The sequence below is a fragment of the Amblyomma mixtum genome, chromosome 4 (assembly GCF_055824585.1).
Source record: "Amblyomma mixtum isolate Tamu chromosome 4, ASM5582458v1, whole genome shotgun sequence".
Classification (NCBI taxonomy): domain Eukaryota; kingdom Metazoa; phylum Arthropoda; class Arachnida; order Ixodida; family Ixodidae; genus Amblyomma; species Amblyomma mixtum.
Genome location: NC_143015.1, coordinates 136056790 through 136078572, shown reverse-complemented (window position 1 = coordinate 136078572; position 21783 = coordinate 136056790). Strand labels below are relative to the sequence as shown.

General features: G+C 47.0%; 3 protein-coding genes and 1 pseudogene across 4 annotated transcripts in view; 2 read left to right on the top strand and 2 right to left on the bottom strand.

Annotated features, from left to right (window-relative positions):
* The window catches only part of LOC149348342 (uncharacterized), a 358890-nt gene that overhangs the window by 290962 nt on the left and 46145 nt on the right, over positions 1 to 21783 (bottom strand). The window lies entirely within an intron of this gene.
* On the top strand, positions 2628 to 6015 carry LOC149348347 (uncharacterized). The gene is made up of 6 exons (XM_089588074.1): positions 2628 to 2831; positions 3879 to 4077; positions 4209 to 4620; positions 4746 to 4879; positions 4963 to 5027; positions 5622 to 6015. Exons 1-6 carry the CDS (start codon positions 2628 to 2630, stop codon positions 6006 to 6008), a joined length of 1401 nt encoding a protein of 466 aa, XP_089444200.1. The 3' UTR covers positions 6009 to 6015.
* On the bottom strand, positions 8130 to 10448 carry LOC149348346 (uncharacterized). Its single transcript, XM_089585798.1, has 4 exons — positions 10131 to 10448; positions 9859 to 10035; positions 9566 to 9668; positions 8130 to 9423 (listed from the first exon to the last, which is right to left on the bottom strand). Exons 1-4 carry the CDS (start codon positions 10331 to 10333, stop codon positions 8302 to 8304), a joined length of 1605 nt encoding a protein of 534 aa, XP_089441924.1. The 5' UTR covers positions 10334 to 10448; the 3' UTR covers positions 8130 to 8301.
* LOC149348345 (uncharacterized) lies at positions 18335 to 21178 on the top strand (annotated as a pseudogene). Its single transcript, XR_016292245.1, has 5 exons — positions 18335 to 18517; positions 19076 to 19225; positions 19445 to 19706; positions 19874 to 19984; positions 20268 to 21178. The product of XR_016292245.1 is annotated as an uncharacterized LOC149348345 (transcript).

Genomic DNA, 21783 nt, shown 5'->3' with positions numbered 1-21783 from the left:
TAATTAATTTCAGGTCACTATTGCCAAAGCCACACTCGGTGACCATTTTCATTCGCTAAAGCTAGTGATTCGCTCATCACGACCGTCGCAATCACAGATCCTATCCTACGGCCTAGTCGTCGCGGAAGGGAAGGGAGTCATCGTCGACTGAAATTAATTTGGCAGGCGCTTATCGCTGGTGACTGTTCAGGTTTGCACATGTGAAATATGGCCGTTCGTTTCGCTCATTTAGAAGCGCGAACATATTTGCACCGCCGCCTCATCACCGTGCTTTCGCTCTGCCGCCGACAAGGCTGACCGTCCGCCGATCGGATTCGTCGGTGTCGTTGGCCTGAAAAACATGTCCCACTGCAATCATATTATAGTAAACTAGATATTTCACTATAATCACATGCTGCTGTTGACCGTGATAGTGTCGTTGTCGGAGCGGTGTGACCACCGCCGTCGTCATCGTTGTACACTGAAAACGAGCTGAGGCTTTCGAATGCGCTTGGAAGGTTTCGTGTAGCACCGCGCGCGTCCGTCGAGTCCGAATGTCATTCCAGTTCTCGAATGTCATTCGACTCAGATGCCATTCGAACGTTCCCATGTAGCACAGGTATAAGAAACAGCGATGGCGACGAGATGGCAGAGGAAGGCTTTCCGGTGAGCAGGCGCAGTCGGAGAGACGGACGAAAAGACGCGAGCGCGGCGCCGCGGGCGCCGCGGCGCTCCGTATTCCCAGAGTGCTTTGCGCGGCCGCTTGGTGGCGCGGCGGAATTTGTGGAAAGGTCTATTTGACTATGGGAAGGTCAGTGTTGGCTTCCAAATTTAGGTATACCACCCCCAAAGTTTCGCACACTTGGGCATTTTCCGTCTACATTCTATTCCTTTTTAAATCCGCTTAAGAGATGTTACGTTAGGAAAGAAAAAAAAACTGATAGCAGCGACCGTGACAAAACCAAAGAGAAAGTTGTCTTAGCAAGTTGGTCAGCCACAGTCAGGGCTATCCTAAAGCAAGTGCCTGACTAACATAAGTCTTGAGTATAGATACAGTCACAATATGACACACAGTTTTTTCAGATGCAATGTTTATTACAGATGAGTCGTGTAGTTTTACGCCGAAAATATACATAAAAACCGCGAATAATCCAGCTGTGGACATCTGTCACCAGTTGGGTGCAGTCCTCAAAACAAAACACAGAAAACAAAAACATACTTAGGGAAATGAAACAGCTCAGATGTAGGCATATAGTTTTTGAGTGGATGATGTATTCAACAAAAGGCTACGCGACCATGCTCAACTAAATCAAATGATCACAAACTGCAGCAATGAATATACAAAAATGGCATGCATTGGATATTTACAATACTTGAGCACATTTAGGCAACAATGGAAAGCACTGAAGTGATTAAAAAATGAATTATTTATGTGAATGCAATGTGAGGTCTTTTCCGAGAATGTGGAATTGTTAAACTCACCTGGTAGAAGTGTAACGGTTCAGCAAAACAACAAATAAGCGTAGATCGTTAGACAAGTAGCATTCATAAAAAATATCTAGGTTAAATCTCGCTCGGGACATGCGCCGCATTACTGCGATGTGCACCATTACCAGATGTTCGAAAAATTTACCGCACCGCGGATACGGCTGCACGCATGCCAACACTTTTGCTTCCACACTTGCTAACACATGCACACACATTGTATGCATTAGCCGCCGCTATTATAGCACGTTGAGCGGAACCATGAAGTGACAACAATAAGATGCATAACGACGCAAAATGATCAGTGAATTAAGTGAGGTTGTTGGCTTTGTGATGCGCATGCATGCAGTTTCAGTATACACAGTCGCTTGCAAGAAATGCACAGTTGCTCGCAGAAATGGGAGGTCTTCGTCGTGGTAAAGTTCTTGCGGCCGATGTTGTGGAGCCGCTTTTTTCTTCTAATGCTGTCTTTCTTGCCGCTCGGAATCGAAAAAAGAACAAAGGCTTTTTCACGCCGGCTTGTGCACTGAAATGCGCAGCAACTCGGCATAGTGCTGCACTAAAAGAGCGCGCATAACGCGAAGAGCAAGCGCGCAATGCCAGGGAGCTCGGTCGTAGCAGTGGCGGCTGGCAAAAAAATGGCGCCGACGAAAAATGAAAACACAAAAAGAGAGAACTTTCCGCGCGCTTTTCCCGGAGACCGCCCGCGGAGCCAATCACCGTTGAGAAAAGCGCCGATGGGAGAGGTGAGAGAGGACGATCGGCGAGGGTGCGCGGCGCAGCGGCATAGTTCACAGAAAGACGCTACTTTCAAATTATCGAGGGGCTTTAAACAGCTACGCGCGCTCCTGCAGCATCGGGACCAATCATCGCCTGATCACCGGCGGTAGGCCGGCTCCCGGTATTCCGCTAACGGTAACAAGGTACACGGTATGCTAAAAGTGTCTATTTGCTAGAACTCAGCTGACGACTTCGAGAACGGGATCCATCGTAACGCTATCAAAACGCCAGTGCAAACGTAAACGAAGCGACGTTAGCGACGGCTGCAATAGGCCTCTTGCATTGCCCAGGGGGCGCTGCGAAAATGGTGCTAAAGAGCGCCCTCTGCCCTCGGCTGGGTAGTACCGGGCTCTGGCGTCTGCTTCAGAAAGCACGTTGGCAGTATGGAGCCGCGACTTTCGCTTGTGCTGCGCCATGGCCTGCAGCGAATATCGGGCGTCGAAGATTTTTTCAGGGCTGGCACGCTGTGTAAAGGCAAAAAATTATGCAACGCCAAGTACGTGTACGCTGTCCAAGAAGTAAACGGCGAAGTTTCAGCGCGGTGTCATTCGCAAGTTAAGAGAGTCACGTACGAAGTTGAACTTCAGGTAAGGTCTGCACGCTTCAAGCGCATCAACGCGATTAAATGCTTGCAATATATGAAATCGCAGCAGCGCTAAACAGACATGTATACGGGACTGCTCGAGCGCAGGACGGTACACGCCGCGCCAGCAGCGGTCTTTCAGCATGCCACGAAACGGTGGGCCTCCTGCAGTCTTTGTTCACTGCATCTCGCTAAACAAGTAGTCATGCCTGCTTTGTAGTAGCCGCCATCTGTTCCTTCAGCAAATGCTAACATGATGCAATGCATATATGAGCTCGCAGCCGAATAACGCTGCAGCGCGAGCTTGTGCGCTGCGCGCTTGATGTCGTTTTCTTGATGTAGCTTTTCATCCTTAAAACGACATCGCTCGAACACGTTCGCTGTTATCAGTGATGCCGCGCTGCCACATACGTGCTGGTTTGAGGTCGACAATGTGCACATTTCACTCTCCACGCTGGGCTGCTCGTAGTGGGAAGCGAATTCGCACCTAATCAACCCGCCCATTTGTGGTCTTTTTCACGCACCTGGCCACCTCACCACGTTGCATCGGTCGAATTGTCAATTGTCTCAGTGGCCGGGTCTCCTAGTCGAGAATCGCCAACCATGCCTGCTGCTATGTCGATTTGCCTTAATAGTGATTATCTGAATGAGATGTTCACATGGCATATGAATTATACCATGCATTTTTTTTTGTGCTCTTTGCTGTGTTGTCCATTCCCTTAATATGATCTTTGAATTATGCTGTTCGTTCTCACATTTTGCTGCTTCCCTGTTGCGCATTCCCTACTGTTTGGTGATTTTCATGGTACACTTTTATTGCTTCCTTGGTCCAACTGCCTATGTAGGGATGTACTAGACAAGTTGTGTTGTAGAATGCATAAATTCTCATTCTACGCCTGCATATGCGGCTGCTCACTACATATACATTTTTTGAGAGAGGTAAGCACCAAAAGAAGACTTTTTTGTCTTTTTTTGGTGCTTGCCTATCTCAAAGAATGTATAACCAGATAGCTCAGCACCAAGTTTTACTAACACTACATATACATTTCAGCTTTCATCTCAACGTGACATAATCACTAGCAAATGCACATGCAAGGCTGGCTTGGGCAAATGCAAGCATGCTGCTGCTGTGGTGCTGTGGGTGAATGAGTTCCAGCCGGCATCATGTACAGAGGTTCCACAAACCTGGGGCCGCCCTTCACAGAAGCCGAATATAGATGCCAGAGAATCTGTTGAAGACCTGTTCGGTCGTAAGTTTTACCATTTGTCTTTGGGCAGGTACTCTTTTTTATACGTGCAGTTTATGTCTACACATATGTAGTATTATACTGTCTGTTGACATCAACTCAGGTATGTTATCTTCTATCTACCCATGTCGCAGGTCCGAAGAAGATATTCATTGGAGGCACATGCCCCAACCGGGTTCCCCCATCATACAGCTATGAACATTTTTCTGAAATAGCCTGTCCTCACAATGACATCCAAAAAATAGCTTTAATGAGTGCCTCACAAAAAGATGAGAATAGGAGTGTTTCAATAAGTAAAGAAGCAGCTTTGCAAAGTTCTCACCTTTCAAGTCTACAAAAAATGATAGCATGGGAGGCAGACATGCCTGTGTACAATGTAATGGCAGCAGCCTCTAAGACACCAAGCGTGCTGACCATATCACGATGCAACCTCACCACACAAATGACTGGAAAAGAAACAGAGTTCTTTTCTTCTAAAGTGCTGTGTTCCAAAGAGAATGCCGAGGAGATTGCTGTGGGTACAGTCCTGCAGGCTGGCTGCAAAAGGTAAGTCAGCTGAGATATCAATACAATGTTTGTGATTTTACTACATTGCAGCATTTTAAAAGATAATTATAATGCGTAAAATAGGCAGAAAATGGAAAAGTGTTTCATTGTCACTGTTTGCGCAGGTGGCACTATGAACGCAGGATCCGGCTGTCAAGTTCAATCGCCCATTCAGTTGTCGCTAGAAGGCTACCACTAGACACTCTTGGCGAACAAATTATGCACAGGAAGCCTTTCTTTGGGAAGGCAGTTATGCACGGTAAACTGAATGCAGCATGTAAATTGTAATGAGCTGATTTTAGACTGGTGCGCAAAATGTTGTAAATTCCTTCATTTCCTTAGGACGAAAGACTGAAGCTGTAGCCAGGGAACAGTTCGAGCAGAAAACCGGAGTGACTGTTTTGCAGGTAAGCTGTGAGCTGCATGAAATTCTCTTATGTTAGAAAAATTGGTATGTGAGTTGTAATGACTACCACAAATTTCCAGATGAGTACATATACAACTGTTTTTTTTTCAGTAGCACTACATCAGAAAACTTTTTTCTGTTTGAATGTCACGAAGTGTGGATGAAAGCTTAACTCATTAGTTCATAAAACCAAAAAAGCAATCAAATAAAAAATGCCAATTTTAAATGCAGGTTAGCACTGCCAAAATGATATGCTTACCACCAGCATATCTGGCAGTCTTCATTATATGTTGCATTCCAGCACCTACAATGTAAAATAAGAGTAGCAGGTCCCTTTTTGGCAGAACGATCGAATGCAGTGATGCTTCTAAATACATTATGTAAAAAGCAGGCCCGCAGTCCGAAGTCAGAATGTTTTACCGTCTTTCTTCATTGAAAGATTGAATGACATAATGCCTTTGACCGCGCTGTAATAAATTGTGAACAGTTTTGTTAGGGAAGTGCAGATTGAAAGCCTTTTGTATCATTTACGCATAAAAACAGCTTGGAATGTGGCATATTCTGCACTACAAACTCTCAACAATTACAACTTCAGGTTGGGCTCATTGTGCACCTGAAGCAGCCATGGCTGTGTGCCAGCCCCGACGGACTTTTCAAGTATGGAGACCAGACAACGCTGCTGGAGATAAAGTGCCCATACTCCAGGAAAGACGATGTACTTATCGACCACAATAATGAAGTAAGCTTCATCAAGTACATTGTGTACAGAGATGGGCACTTGGCAGTCAACAAGCGTCATCAGTATTACACACAAGTTCAAACTGCGATGTATGTAACGAACACAACACAGTGCTTTTTTGTTGTTTACACTTCCAAGCAAACTGTGACGATTGTTGTTGAGCGTGATGAGCACTTTTTGTCAGAAGCAATTCCCAGGCTCGAACATTTTTATTTTAATTTCTACATTAAGCACCTTGTTTAAGGTTCATTTGCTGCATTCACTTATCTCACAGGTGTTCACAGTGGAGTGGAAGCTAGCATGTGTCAACGGCTTCCAGACTTGTTGCATTGGCTTTTGAGTATGTGAGGTGAGTACACCTACCGAAGCAGTCATCTGACACGTGTATGCTTCTTCAAACAGTGGAAAAAAACTCAGACACGCAGGAAAGGAAATACTCAGTGCTGTGCATGTCCTCTCCTGTGTGCGTCTGGATATTCTTGCTCTGTTTTGAGAACTGTGCATAACCAACTAGACTGCGCATGTACCCTTGTAAGCCTCAAACGTGTAGCCTCTAATACACTGCTAACCACTTTTGATGTTAGTTTGTATAGACCTTGTCTGGCTTCTCAAGAGTTGAAGCAAGATGTGCTGATGTGCGTAGGGGGCAAGTATTTATATCAGTGTAGAGGTACGTGAGAAATGTTTGTGCTGTGATATTTTTTGCATTGCAGATTGATGCCAAGGTTTTCAAATAAATTGTTTTTATTACATGTCCAGCTTCACAATGTTCACTGCTGCCAGCCTGTTGACTCATACTTAGCAGAGAGCCAGTGCATGCACAGGAGCTAGCTCATAAGACACATGCAATGCCTGCAGTTTTACAGTGCAGGCTTTTCTTAGTCTTTCCTCACTTTCACAATGACAACAATGTCTACAGCACAGACCACCCGACATGATTGAATAACATGCAATGACGTGCATAGTGTCAGCTCATGTTATGGTAACGCACATCACAGCCCTCTGGCCTGCATCCACTAATGTCACATATGTCACTGCAACACGCCATGGCAATGTGCTATGCTGAGAGCTCTCAACACAGTAACGTCGCATACATGCTCTATACCAAAGAAAACGGCAAATACTGATGAATAAGGCATATTGTTGCCACCACAGATAACTACCACTAAACCTACACAGAGGTAACCATCATATGAATGCAGCTATACAAACTGACACCCAATGTGTTTGAACCCATCGACAGATATGAGACGCAATCTGTCAATAGCACTGTGGTCGCCCATGCTGCCAGAAAGTATTCTCACTCCCCTGCTGCTTAATTCCCTCTAACTAAACACTATTTCCCACAATTCCTTTCTCCGATTGCATCAGCCCGCAATGAAACAATCCTGCAAGTTTTTTTTCTTTTTGGAACATAAGTTGGGCCTAGGCAAGAACGAAAACTAAGTTGATGTGGTACTGTGCACTAATGTACCACACCTTCCAGCATGCACAAAGCTGAATTATTTATCATAACACCCACAGTGTCATTGAGTGGCACTGCAGAGGAGAGGTTGAAAACAAAAAAAAGAATACACGGAAAACCACTGCAGATTAGGGAAAAAAATAAAGTTCTGGCTGTAACAACACATGTACACATAAATATCATGGCAAGAAAAGACTATGCATCATTAGACAATATGGGCACTACCTGTTCAGGCATCTTTTTGCATTTGGAAGAACATGGAACAAAATCCCTGCTGTAGTGGCTAAATTTCAACAAAGGCAAACTGCAAACACACCAGCCTACTGTTCATAATAAAGAACTCCAGATGGCAAGAATTAATCTAGTGCCCTCTAAGACGGTGTCTTTCACAGGATATCAGCAGCTTTCGAACATTAAGTCATATATACATTAAAGCGCCTAAGGAAACACCACAGCTATTTAAAGGTGCATTGAAGAGGAATCTGAACTCGTCTTTTTGCCTCGGGAAACTGCGACTTATTGCCCTCTATGGCCGATTTCCCTAATTAAATCGAATTAACGTCTGGCTCCCGCCTTTATTTTTCGAATTCTCCCTGTACGGTGGGCGGAGTCGACCAACACGTGGAGTGCCTTTTCAGCCAGCTCCGTGGAGGCTTTGCTTTCACTTTACTTAGTTTTTTAGGTTTCCGTGAATAAACAGTTTCATTTGCAGATAATATAGCCGCAATATAAGCCCGCAGAAATAAAAATACGCGCAGACTGTTTGCTTCTAAGGATTACTACGTATCACTCCGCCAATGGCAGAGCGGCAAGCCGCCACGGGACTGGGTGAAAGGCACTCCACGCGTTGGTCGACTCCGCTCACCATGCGGGGAGAATTAAAAAAAAAAGGCGGGAGCCGGACGTTAATTCGATTTAATGAGGGAAATCGGCCACACAGGGCAATAAATCGAGGTTTCTAAGAATGCTAGGAACGTGTAGATGGAGTTCCCGCGGCAGAAAGACGAGTTCAGATTCCTCTTCACTGCACCTTTAAGTTCAAATTAAAAGGCCACATTCTTGTCATTGTACTTATGTCATTGCAATTATATGAGGTTGAAGGTTTGCTAAAACACAGCACATATGGAAAACTTCCTTCATAGATGAAATAAGTGAAATTGGAACTTCAGATTTCAGGATTCCGTAAAGCTTAATTCTTTGGATTACCCTTTCAACATGAATTCGCACAGATGCAATTCTGTAGGTTTGTTCCATTTCTTCAGGAGAAAATGGGACGCCACTTCCAGCTGAAAAGGGCGGCATTATCATTACTACTCCTTTGTTAGCAAGTTGTGTACGAATGCCAGGGAAACCTTTGTCCGACAATATCATGTCGTCTGGTTCAATGAGCTGCAGAAAACCAGACTCAAGAGTGATTTGTGTGTCAGAGCATCGTCCACCGAAAGGCTCAGAAGCAAAAACTACCATTCCATTAGGAATAATTGCAACTAAAAATTTAAGTGTGTAACAGCCCTTGTATGAAGAAAACAGCATGTGCTGCTGCCGAACTTCTGACGGCGTCTCAGTTTTAACTTCGGTGCAGTCAATGATCAGAGTGCACTGCGGGTAATTTTTCTTGAAGCATTCAGGCTGTGCAAGTTTTATGTCTTCAATAGGGGGCTTATAAATCCAATCTTTTGTTATTTCTGCCAGTGTGTTGAGAACTGAATAAAAAATACGGCAGGCAGTGCTCTCATGCACCCCAAACATGACACCAATGGCGGTAAAAGATACTCCGAGTTTCATTTTCATAAGAAACATCAGAAGTTTGTTCTCAACTGTGACATCAGTTGCTCTTTCCCGGACAGTTGGTAAAAGATTAAGCAATAATGAAAACACATTGCTGTCCACCCCACACAAACTTTGTAATGCATCGGGGGCACTTACAATGCTTTCAAAACCCGAGAAGTAGCAAACCCTCAAGTGCGGGCCAACTGCACGTGTCACCGTCTGCTGGTCATCAGTTTGGGATGACCTTTCACATTGCTGGGTGCCTGCAGAAGGCAAGCCGTCTTTCGGAGGTGTGGGGTGGCAGGCTTCATCACCTTGAGTTGATGCCGTGGGAAAGCCTCCATGTACATCTGCTCTTGTGTGGTCATCAAGAACCTCGGTGCAGTCGGAACACTCTGCAGTCGGAACACTCTGGGTTGATGGCTGCATGGTAAGTAAAAGGGGCAAAAATGTAAAGACTTCAATAAGTACAGGTTTGTAATGTAAAGGATGTGATAATGTTCAGAAATGCAAAATTATACATCAACAACGCAAGTAGTTCTGCTCAGAAAAATTTTATGCTTACATCTTCGTTTCTCTCGTCGAAGATTTCCTCGGACGCAGTTTTCATATCTGGGACGTTGCTCCCAGCAGCGCAGAAACTCTGCTTAAGGCCCCTTTTCCGCCACCTAAACGTTTGGAATGACGAGAAAAAAAAATCAATTGAAGTACTAAAATCTGACGCTTAACTGCAGCAGACGGCAGCAGACGAAACAGGAGTCATCTGGAAGCACTACAGAGCACAACAGCAGCAGCAGCCGACGCTCCCTACCACAGGATAACCAGCGGATCACCTGGCGCATAAAACGGCCTACTCACCTCTGAAACCGTTCCAAGTGACTTGAAGAGTCGGGCAGATGAGGCCGGCTGTAGACCGCGGGGAAGATTGTGGGGACATATGCGGGATGACTGGCCGAATCGTTTTTCTTGTTACCCACAAAGTGGCGACTGCATATTCTGGTGTTCGGCACTGCATCCCACGGTTTGCCGTCCGGTCTGCATGTGCAAAAAGAAAGAATTTCAGCAACGCGGATAACCAAACAAACATCAAGGCAGGCGAAGCAGCCAGCACAACGCGAAGGTTCGCTTACTCAGTGCGTCGAACTGCAGCTATCCAGCGCGCCCGGCGCTCCGCTTCTTGAGACGAAGGAAAACGATGGAATTTCACACTTGGATCCAGACCTTCTTGCTCGTGGCAGCCCACGACGCAGCAGTACCGACGGTGACGCTTTTTGGAGACTGAGCGAGGTCTCTCGGGCGGATCGGCGTCGCCGATTCCTTCTGCTGCCTGCATTTCGTCCAAAGGCACACGGAGCGTCGGTTTTCCAAAACTAAGCCACGGTCGGGCCGCGGCGTGGTCGGTCAGAAGTGACGAGCCTTGTTGCACTCACAACAGCTTAGAAAAACGTGCTAATCGACGCAAAACGCAGGCTACAAATGAGTGCCGCCACAGCCAGGCCTCACTACTGACCCAACGTGGTACTACCCAGCCAACTTTTCCTTGCCGCCACCAGGCGCCGCCACGTTACCTCAAACTCCAGCGCAAGAGGCCTATAGCCGATAGATGCCTTTAACGTCCGGCCGGTGGTAGCTTTCTTTTCGGCTGCTGCCAGGCCGCACTGTTGGCCGGCAGAAATCACGGAGTTTGCATTACGTCATCTGCACGTCATGTTTCACGTCACTTAGTCCTGTGTCGTCATGAGAGAATCCCAAGTTTGAATCAGAGCGGTGGGAAAAACTTTTTTCAACTTCGAATCCAAATTTCTTAGAAATAAATGCATCTTTCGCTGCCGGCCAAGTGGCAACAAAACCATGAAATGCCGAACTATCGGATTTTGCCGTAAAAAAAATATTAATATAGCTCTCCTCACAGTCCCTTTAAGTTAATGGCTGTTTAGTGTTCCTAAGAACCTCCTGTAATGTGTACGAAACAAGGTTTTCAAAAGCAACCCTCAAATGATTTTTAAACAGCAAAAAACGCAAAACTTGAAACCGAAACCGCCAAACCGAAATGAGGGAGGTGCCTTCGTGCGGTATTTACTGTGACGTCACTCCCGTGTTCGCCGAGCTGTGAAGTCCCCGAAGATATCGCAACTACAATTAGCCGCGCTGTCGACATGACTGAAAGCGCGGTGAACAGCTTTTCCGAGACCAGCGAGTCTATAAAAGACGACTCATTCGACGATTTTGGACTGGACGAGTGGTGGTGGGGGTGAAAACTTTTAATTGATGAAATAAAGCTTGGGAGCCACAGAGTGGCCCCGCTACATGGTCGGCGTCCCTAGTCCGGCACACCGCATGACAAAGCCCCGTCTCTCGCCCGTTTCACCAGAGCCCTTTGGGACTCAAGCGAGGAGCAGTTGAGGAGGGCAGTCTCCCATGCCTCTCTGGAAGGGGTAGGGGAAGGGGGGAGGTGGGGATTTTGAGTTCATGCCCACACCATATGGAAGATATCGCAGCTCTCCCCAGAGTAAGGGCATCGCCCATTCGTGTTAGGATCGTAATGTTTTATGATTGCAGGACAGAGTAGAGTACCTGTGTGCAGGCGCCTTAAAGTTCGCTCCTCCATCTTACTCAGCCCCTTTGCAGGGGCCGGGAAAAGGCGGTGGTTGTCGCTATAATGCGTTATTATTTCCCTGAATCGCAGCAGCGGCTGGTTAGTCTCCGAGCCAGAAGAGCTGGGATAAGGAGCCCGGTGAATAAGCGCTCGGGCAGCCACGTCAGCGGCCTCATTACCTCGTAAGCCCTGGTGGCCAGGAGCCCAAATGATTCTTTTCGGTGTCGGATCAGTGGCAGTCCGTCATAGAATGCAAGCAGCTAAGGGGGAGATCTCCCCTGCCAAGTAATGGTCACATGCTCTTCGGGAGTCCGTAATGATGATTCTCGAATTGTCGTGGGCAGCAGCAAGCGCTATCGCTACTTCCTCGGCTCGTATTGAATTCGGGGCTCGAAAGGAGAGTCCATCAACGTGCATTACCTGGAGAACGACAGCAGCCGTGTAAAATCCCTTCGACGATGGCCCTGCTACGCCTACATAATATACACCGGGTCGGGAGCCGTGTTGTCTCTCAAGAACCCGAGCCCGCGCTTGTCGTCTGTTTTCGTGCATGTCGGTGTCCATGTTACGGGGGAGCGGGGAGATCCAAAACATATGGCGCCAAAGCTCCGCCTCCTCTGGAGTGAAGTCGTGTTGAATGTGTAAGCGGTTTAGTCGCCCTTCAGGTATTATTCACCGCCGTGCGAGCCAACCGAGTCACACCACAGGCCGCGCGTCACCTGCAGCAAGGAGACGGTCTGAACTCGGAGAAGTAACTGCTTGAGTCAATTCTCGTGCATGAATTTATGACACAATCGTCAGAACAAAAGTTGACGTGATGCTCCCGCTGACAGCTGTTCGTGTGGCGACTGCCGGCCGACCCAGCGTGATGAAAGAATCTGCTGCCGGAACGTTGCCGCGGTGCACAACGCCCTTACAGGGGCATGCATCACCAACAGTCCTCTCTTTGCGAAGCTTTGTCTCGACGGCGAGCTTTTGGAAGTGAATTCACGCCAGCCACACTTACACAATCCAACATACTTTGAGCACGCTTACCGTGCTCCGCTTCATCTTGACGGCCGCGCTTCGTTGAGCTGGCCGCTGCGATGGGCGGCTCTACTCGAATAACGGTGGCACAGAATCTCCCTTCAAGCGCCGGTTGAACGAAGCCTTAGCGAGTCCAAAGCTCTCTCTGAGGTACACGCTGTCTTAGCAATCTGGCGCGAAATGTTCCGAACACAAGCGGGAATGCATCCTCGGAGACCAGCTGACACGGCGGACAGCTCTCACCAACTTGTCGCGAAGGTTCTTATCGCTAGGAAACCTATGGTAGATCACGCCCTTTGTCACAGATGAAGAATTTGTGCACCCCAGAGAACAACAGAAGTTGCCGTGACCCATAACTCTGGCGTACACATCACCTCAGGCACGTTGAGATGGCGCGAAATTGCACGGGTGGCCGAAATAATTCCGGAGACCTCCACTACGGCACCTCTTTGTTCCTTTCTTCTTTCACTCCTTCCTTCTATCACTCCTCTTACGTCGCGGGTCAGGTGTCCGTGACTGCGTAATTTACTTTAATCAAAACTAATTTTCAGTTTTCCCCTGCACTGCCAGCGCCAGCGCGCGCCTGACCAGCTTGACACGCCGACACGCCAGTGACGTCACAGTACAGGGTGGCCTGTAGAAGTTGCTTGATCGATGGTTGCCGCTCGCGTCAGCTCGCGTCGAGGAGCGCTTGTATTCCAAATTCCTTTGCGGAAAAACTACGCCGCTTTCAGGTGCGAAATTTTACATGAGAGATCAGACTACCATAAAGAATACAGACTTAAAATTTCATTTCGATCGATGAATATCGAAAAGTCGCCAGAATTGCCTTTTAAATGTGCAAATCCCCACCACTGTTAAGTGCACACCAAGGATTCCTTTTGTTATCCCGGTAGCATTTGGTGCACCACCACAGGAGCAAAGCTTTTTTCTGCAAGTGCAGCATCGCGCAGTCGTTCGAAACGGGTTTTGCTTCCCAAGGTTTAGGAGAGCCTGTCCCAAGCGCGAACACCTGTGCACGACCGGCCGTGCCCTTTGGAAGCCGGGCGCTTGACTGGAAGGGTGGGAGGGGCGCTGGGACAACATCCTCTAAGCTGGGACCAGTTTTTGGCCCTGACGGGAAGAAGTGGGAAAGGGAAAAGGCAACAAACGTTCCCCCTCTCCCATCCTCCTTCCCGCCTTCTAGAGGAGGTAGGGGACAGTCGTATCTCCCACCAGCAATGTTCACTGTCAGTTTCCAGGAGCCTCTTCCTATTTTTTGCGTAAATCGCGAAATTCAGGGAAAGCTACGCAAACGTCAATTTATGTACAAACAAAATTGCGGTCGATTCGCGCAGTGAAGCCAAATGCAAATTAGGTGCGCTAGCACTTCAGCTTTAACCTCGGTTCCGGTGTTCGGGTGTACATTGTTCACGAATACAAGTTGTTCTTATAGCGTTAATGGGTTATAATGCCCATATACGCCCAATGGGTTATTCTCTACTTTACATTCACAGAATCCTGGGAGTCCTCGCACTACCCTTGGTGCAGTTGTGCAGCGGTAGAGCAATGCTCCACTTCCCAGTGCTGGCAGGTGCTGCCATCGGTGGGGTTTGTGAGACCCTGGGTGCTCTTACCGAGCAACTTCTCGCGACAAGTCGTTAATTTAATTCCACCGTCCATTGCGGGCAGCTTGCACAGTGGGCAGTATATATGCATACACGCCTGGCAGACTTGTTGAAGTGGAAAGACGGGCTAGTCTCTCTACGTAGAATGCATTTTTTTTTCAGCGCAAGACACAGGACGAAGAAAAAAGACACACGCAGCACGAACGCTGGACGACAGTGACAGAGACAGACAGACAGACAGACGGACAGACGGACAGACAGACAGACAGACAGACAGACAGACAGACAGACAGACAGACAGACAGACAGACAGACAGACAGACAGACAGACAGACAGACAGACAGACAGACAGACAGACAGACAGACAGACAGACAGACAGACGGACGGACGGACAGACGGACAGAGGGACGGACAGGCAGGCAGGCAGTGACACAGACAGACAGACAGTGACACAGACAGACGTTAAACTCCACTTACCATAGCATTCCATGCGATGCCATGCCATACCATACCATACCATACCCGGGTTCAAACCTGGCCTCGGCGGTGACATTTCGATTGAGGCGAAATTCTGGAGGCTCGTGTACTGTGCCATATCCGTGCGCATTAAAGAACCGCAGGGGGTCTAAATTATCCGGAGCCCCCCACAACGGCGTCCCTCACAGCCCGGGTCGCTGTGGGAGGTTAATCCTGTAAAGTCGAAGCATACGTGCCATAATTCTGTTTGCTCACCCATTCAACTCTACACACATGCCGCCGCGGTGGCTCAGTGGTTATGGTGCTCGGCTGCTAACTCGAAAGTCGCAGGTTCAATCCCGGCCGCGACGGTCGAATATAGATGGAGGCGATATTCTAGAGGCCTCTGCACTGTGCGATGTCAGTGCACGTTAAAGAACCCCAGATGGTCGAAATTTCCGGAGTCCTTCACTACGGCGTCTCTCATAGCCTGAGTCGTTTGAGACGTTAAACCCCATAAAACCAACCAAACCAACATTTTCAATGGGGATACCACACCATACCATACCATGCATACTAATGATATTGTACCGTGCATACCATCAAAATCAACGTAAAAACCATATACACACTTTTTTCACTAGGGCGTTGCCGACACCATGGCGCAAGCACGGTGTAGGGGTTAAAGCCTGCGAGCGATTAGGTGGCGCCCAGATTATAAAGCTCTGCGGCCGAGGACCGTGCGTGCCGTATGGTTTGAAACGAAGACAGTCACCGCACCTTTCCTTCCCCCTCTCCCTTTTCGCAGGTACGTGCTGAGGATGCGCAGCAGGCGGCGGACGAAGTCGCCCCAGAGCGGCCCATATTCGTCAGTCGACTCAAGAACATCTCGAAATGGAAGCCGCAGTGGCTCAAGACGCTCATCTGCTACGCAAGCGCCAACGAGACCAATGAGTTGACGGATAAGATCATGGGCAAGATCAAGATCCAGATGCTAGACTGAAGGACGCGACTGCACACTGCCTCGAAGCTAGAGCCATGGCTGTCTTCTTTCCAGTCGGGCCGGCGAAATGGCAGAGTTTCATGCTGGCTTGTTCGCACACACTATACTCTGTTTTTGCATTCCCCGTGGAAATCCTTTACCGACCTGGTTTCTCGCGAGCGCTGTGACAAGCCGGTCCCGTGGGTTTGCGTTTCGCAAGGTATTTTTTTCATCCACGTTCTCCTGTGCTTTGAGCAGCGCCACGCGACCGAGACCTTTGGAAAGACTATGGTTCCTCTGCAGTGATGACACTTTTTTACTCGCCGTCTCTGCGTGTACTAACCCTTCTTCTTGAATTTTTGTGTTGCAACCAATTGACGCGTCAGCGCTTTGTTTTTGTTTTCTTTCTTTTTTGTTGTTTGGTTTATTTTGTTTTTTTCTTTTCGTGTACTCTTCCTGCGTTGTCTAGTGCACTGGGTAGCGATTCTCGCACAAAGGCAGTTAGGAAGTTGCTTCTGTTGGAATGTGGAAAGAATGCCGTTTAACCGAAAGCTCGGCCCGCATACGCTTCGCTGAGTTCACAACTCTGGCTTTAGAGAACTCGTTTCAAGAAAATGCAACCTCGGAGCAATCCTGGAGATTCAGAAAGTGGCTGGCTCGACTGGCACATTTAAAAGTTCTATAGTGCGTCTTTTGTCCTGTGTCATGACATTCTTTATTGTTGTCATTTTCTTTTGTTCTGCACTCCTTTCGAGCCATCTACAGTTCCGGCGGCCAAAGTGACAGTTGTACCACGGGGGTTGGTCCTGCGACGATATAAATTTATTTGCCGCTGTTCTTTCTCTTACCTCCCACAAGCCTGTTTGTACTGTGTGGTCTGTGGTACTGTTGTACTGTACCTTGTTCCTGTTGTTTATTTACAGTGTCTGTTTTGTTCAATAACAGTGAAACACTGTGCTCACTTCGTTACTTCGTCTCCGAACACCTATTTACTGCTACAGCGATTAAGCGTGTCAGCTGGAATACGAGGATTCAGAATGCTGCCTTCGCTCGTGGGCAGTTTATGGAACCTCGCAGGTCAGTGCGCTGCCTATATGACCTTCGACGTAAGCTATCGGCCGCACTTTAAAGCGTTATTTGCCCTGGACCGGTCCTTTCTCCCACGATAGGTGACGAGACCACTTGTAAAAATTTGCCTGGGACGGGACGTCTGGCCCATTCATCGTGATAACAGGGGCGCCGATTTGTATTGCACAACAGCCAGCAACAAATGCACGAGATAATTAGCCGTCCTAAGGTGTTTTTTTTTTGTCGTTTGTCTACATTGTCACAGACCTCCAAAGCTGGCTGTGCTCACAGCATGTCCAGTTAATGTCAGTTACCTTTTTTTACTTACATCTAAAAATTTTCCCTCCGAGTACCGGTGTCATAGACAACTCTTGTAATGTAGAGAGCTCTTGTACTGTAGAAAAAAGTAAGAACTAAAATACAGGTACCCCCGCCACAATTCAGTCTCGCAACTACAAACGCGATGAGTAAATAACCAAAAACACCACGGTTCTCGCAGCAGGCTGACAAACGTGCATGAAGGTCGCGCGTTTAATCGATATTGATATATAGAAGTTTTCGTTTTGAAACCATTGGTGCACTTTCAACGCACGAGGAAGATGGAAAGAGACAACCTGAATGTTGGAAGCGAATTAAAACATATACTTGACGGCGCAACAGATCGACGCTCAGCTGAGTTTGTTTTGGTGCTTCGCGGCTATGCGCTTTGCGTACCCGCACGGTTTACTTTTTGACGAAGTTGAAGTTTTTCAACTTGAAATGAAAATATCTCAGCCATAAATTACCTTTCGCCGCTGGGCCAGCGACAACAAAGCCACGAAATGCCGAACTGTTCGTAGAGTTGTCCTAAATGCCCCTTTAATCTAATCTGCCCACCTAATTTCCTGCCGCCCCTGCTACGCTTGCCTTCTCTAGAAATCCAGTCCGTTACAATATTTCGCTCTCGTGATACGGATCTGCGGTCACTACCTGCTCTAAGTAGACGTAATTTTCCTTGCCACTTCCAGCACGTCGCTGCCAATCGTAAGCTGCTGCTCCCTTCCGAGACTGCTGAATATTACTTTAGTTTTCCGCACATTAATTCTTAGACCCACCGTTCTGCTTTGCCTGTCTTAATCATTCCATGAATGGCATTTGTTTGGTTTGGTTTGGTTTACGGAGTTCGAAGTCCCGAAGGATGTGGGTACGAGACGCCATAGTAGAGGGCTGCAGATTTCGACCACCCGGGGTTCTTTAGCGTGCACTCACATCGCACAGTACAGAGGCCTCTAGAATATCGCCTCCATCGAAATTCTACCGCCGCGGCCGAGGTCGAACCCGCGTCTTTCGGGTAAGCACCAGAGCACCATAACCATTTAGCCACCGCGGCGGCTCATGAATGACAACCGTAGTAACCATAGCTCCGCAGCTCAAGTTTGCTGGCCATCTGGCGGCGACAATGTGAACTACTGGGGAGAGAAGCTGCCAGCGCGCGCCGTTGCGCGCCGGCAGACAAGTGTGTGCGCACGCGATCCGAGGCCGTCCTGAGCGCAGCAGGGTAGCTGCGGCGTCGCCAGTTTTGTGCTCTTGTTCGGCGAGCGTGTAGTACAATTTGCACAATGGCAGAAGCGGCCCTACCTAAGCGGAAGCGGGGCCCGAAGTATTGCTGTGTTGTCGGCTGCCACAACAGTGCTGAAAACACCAAGGGGTTTGATCCACCAGTAAAACTGTACCGATTTCCGGGGCGATGGTATGAAAAAGAAAGACGTCAAGCGTGGATCAACGCAGTGAGGAGGGTTAGGTAAGTCCCTAGAGCCATGCCGTGCTTTCGGCTGCGGCCGTTTGTATTTTGTGTTCGTTCGTTCAGGTTACAAGCCGGTACTCAACGCTGAGCATGCACGCGACGACTGCACTAACGATTACGGGTACTTGTTGCGTTCTCGCAAGCACAAGTGTAGTGGCTTTTGATTTTTCGTATTGTTTTTTTTAGGTGTGGCCGTCGTTGTTGCATGTTCTAACATGAATATGCTAGCGTGGTTTAACAAACATTGCGCTGCTAGGCGATTACAGTTAGGTGCTATGAGAGCAGTTTTATCACTTCTAACGCCCGAAACCAGCTCAGGCAGTATGATAGACGCCGTAGTGATAGAACATGCACTCTTGCTTTGTTTTGTTGTGAATTTATATCCTATTTTAACCTGTGAATGACACTCGTACTTAATATTATGCTGTACTCGAGGAGCTCGTGAATTCTTTGAGTTGCTACCTTCGGAACTTGCGCGATTTTGTCTGTGTCTGTGCGTGTGTTTGTGTGTGTGTTGGCAATTGCTAATATACAATACTATTCTTTCTTATGCAGTCCTGATGGAACTGTTTGGTTGCCTAAGGAGCACACACGAATTTGCAGCAGACATTTTGTAGGCAACATTAGCCAACATCCAGCCTACATCCCTACCGTTTTCCCTCCGATCTACAGAAAAAAAGCACCTGACAAGGAAAGGGCGCAAAGGTATGAAACGAAAAAGTGAAACTGCCAATGTAAAATGCAGCTTTGTGTTTTTAATAAGTTCTGCTTTTTTATTTGATACTTTCAATCCCGTCATGGATTGTTACTGGGAGGGCATTCAAAATGGCAATGAGATGCAAATATAAAAATTAATTGCACGATGAGTTTGGCTGCACCCTGTTTAAGGTTGGTAGTAATGTTACTTTTACCGGTTCAGTGCAGGTGGCAAAGGCGTCTCAACCAGGCAATATCATCTAGAGAGCTCGGTGCAGGAAGTGAAAATCCATCACGAAGTACTGACGATGAAGCGACAATGCATAAACCAGGAACCTCCATTACAGAGGACATTCACATGATGGATCTCAGCCATGCACTTCTGGAGATGAGCGCAGCTGCGGCTTCGACGATCAGCGCAAGTGACTCGCATACTTCAATGAGTGTGTGTGGTGCAGGAGAAAGTCATTTCATTGCAAAGACAGATGCTGTGAGGACACCTTTTAATTATGGGATCATATTTCTGTGTATACAAAAAACGACACAAATTCAACATTAATTTTCTATTAATACTGCCCTTTCAACACTGTTCACATGTAGCACTGAAAACATGTCAGTGCAATACAACATAGTCATTTATACATAATTTTTTTTCAGGCATGCCAAACCAAAGAGTGTGTGGCTCAAGGAAAGCTTACTATACTTCTTTCTGCGACAAATGGAACTGATGCATCTACTCAAGTTGTGCATGCAGAAATGAGTCACAAGGTTGGACTATGCTGCGGTTTTCCCTTATCAGTTGTGCTTAATTGTAGCTAACAATTTGTTAGGGCTAACAGAGGAGTTCTGGATTCAGTGCGATTACATTTGTTGTTAATTTTTATTCCTGTATAACATTCTCTTATTTTATAGTGGTGGTGCTTATTTTCTTTTTGGAATGAATGAGCATAGTTGCAGGGAGATGTAAATACCAATTTTCATTGGTTAGATCCTCTTGCTAAAGTATATTTGCCTGTGAATTTCACCGTGTTCTCTGTTTATTCTGCTGAAGGTTGCAAGTACGAATGGCAACTGGAAGAAAAACTGTGGGTTTCAAGGCTTTCAGTCTCTAAAGCAAAAAGAAAAAGCGCTGCAAGATTTGTGTGGAGTGACGCTACAAGTCTTCTGCCTTCTCTTGAACCTGCTGCCTCCTCCGAAGTACAGGCGCAATACTATGTCAAAGGAAGATAGGCTGTGCTCGTTTCTCGCCAAGCTACGTCTTGGGATAACATATAATGCACTAGGGGTAATTTTCAGTGTTGCACCCTCAACAGCATCCACTGTTTTTAGGAAAACACTTGGTATTTTAAGCATCGCTCTGAAGGATTGGGTCTTCATGCCTTCCCGGAGAGCGATCAAACTTTCTTTGCCTGCCCCATTTAAGGAAAACTACCCCCGAACTGCACCTTAATAATAGATTGTACCGAGATCCGCACTGAAGCACCCTCAAACCCTGACTGTCAACATATTTTGTATTCACATTACAAGGGAGGATACACGCTGAAATTCTAAATTGGCATAATTCCTAATGGTATGATAAGCTTCGTATCCAAAGTGTATGGAGGGCGACACACTGACTCATTCATTACCCAAGACTCTGGCTTTCTGGAGCTTGTTAGACCAGGCGATTTAATTTTAAGTGATAAAGGATTTCCAAGCATCCGCACAACGGTAGAAGGGAAAGGTGCGGTGCTACTTATGCCTCCTTTTAATTCAACGGGTGGTCAAATGTCTGATGATGGCATAGACATGACTTACAAGATTGCCTCTGTACGTATCCATGCTGAGAGAGTAATCCAAAGGTTGAAAATGTTTCATGTTCTAAGGAACAGAGTACCGCTTAGCCTGATCCCACACATGAAGAAAGTATTTTCAGTGTGTGCTGCCCTAGTAAATTTGCAACCTCCAATAATTAAGCAGTAGGACTGCTTTGCATGATGTAGTCCATACATTACTTTCTATGAATTACATTCATAACAGTTCATGTTAGCATTCAAATGAGTTCATAACTCTTTAATTGTATGCATCCTAGCCAATAAATGGGTATGCTAATCACAGCACTGAGGACTTCTGTTTGACTTTCATTTGTTGTAAAAGGTTCTGTGTTGGTCACCATGTGTTTTGCACAGCAGATCTGTGCTTTTCACTTTTTATTCTCCCATAGATGGCATCAAAAGAGTGAAAGCAGTGTACGCAAGCCAGTATACGGCACTGAAATGATATCACAGAAATATGGTTTATTGAACATCGCTTCATATCACCTCATCGTAGGTGTAATGTTAAGAGATAGGAAGCGTGCAGAGTGGGTAACAGGACAAACTTCAGTTAATGACATTCTAGTTGAAATCGAGAACAGGCATGGGCAGGACATGTAATGTGAAGAAAGGGTAACCGGTGGTCACTGATGGTAACAACATGAATTCCAAGGGAAGTAAACCATAGTGGGAGGTGGCAGATAATTAGATGACATTAAGAAGTTTGCAGGCAAAGGGTGGATGCAGCTGGCAAAGGACAGGGTTAATTAGAGA

Coding starts and splice junctions, on each gene's coding strand:
- LOC149348347 (XM_089588074.1), top strand. CDS start 2,628: ATGGAGCCGCGACTTTCGCTTGTGCTGCGCCATGGCCTGCAGCGAATA. Junction 4,078..4,208: donor TGTTGAAGACCTGTTCGGTC/GTAAGTTTTACC, acceptor CCCATGTCGCAG/GTCCGAAGAAGATATTCATT. Junction 5,028..5,621: donor CCGGAGTGACTGTTTTGCAG/GTAAGCTGTGAG, acceptor TTACAACTTCAG/GTTGGGCTCATTGTGCACCT.
- LOC149348346 (XM_089585798.1), bottom strand. CDS start 10,333: ATGCAGGCAGCAGAAGGAATCGGCGACGCCGATCCGCCCGAGAGACCT. Junction 9,669..9,858: donor CACTTGGAACGGTTTCAGAG/GTGAGTAGGCCG, acceptor CCAAACGTTTAG/GTGGCGGAAAAGGGGCCTTA. Junction 9,424..9,565: donor TCGACGAGAGAAACGAAGAT/GTAAGCATAAAA, acceptor CTTACCATGCAG/CCATCAACCCAGAGTGTTCC.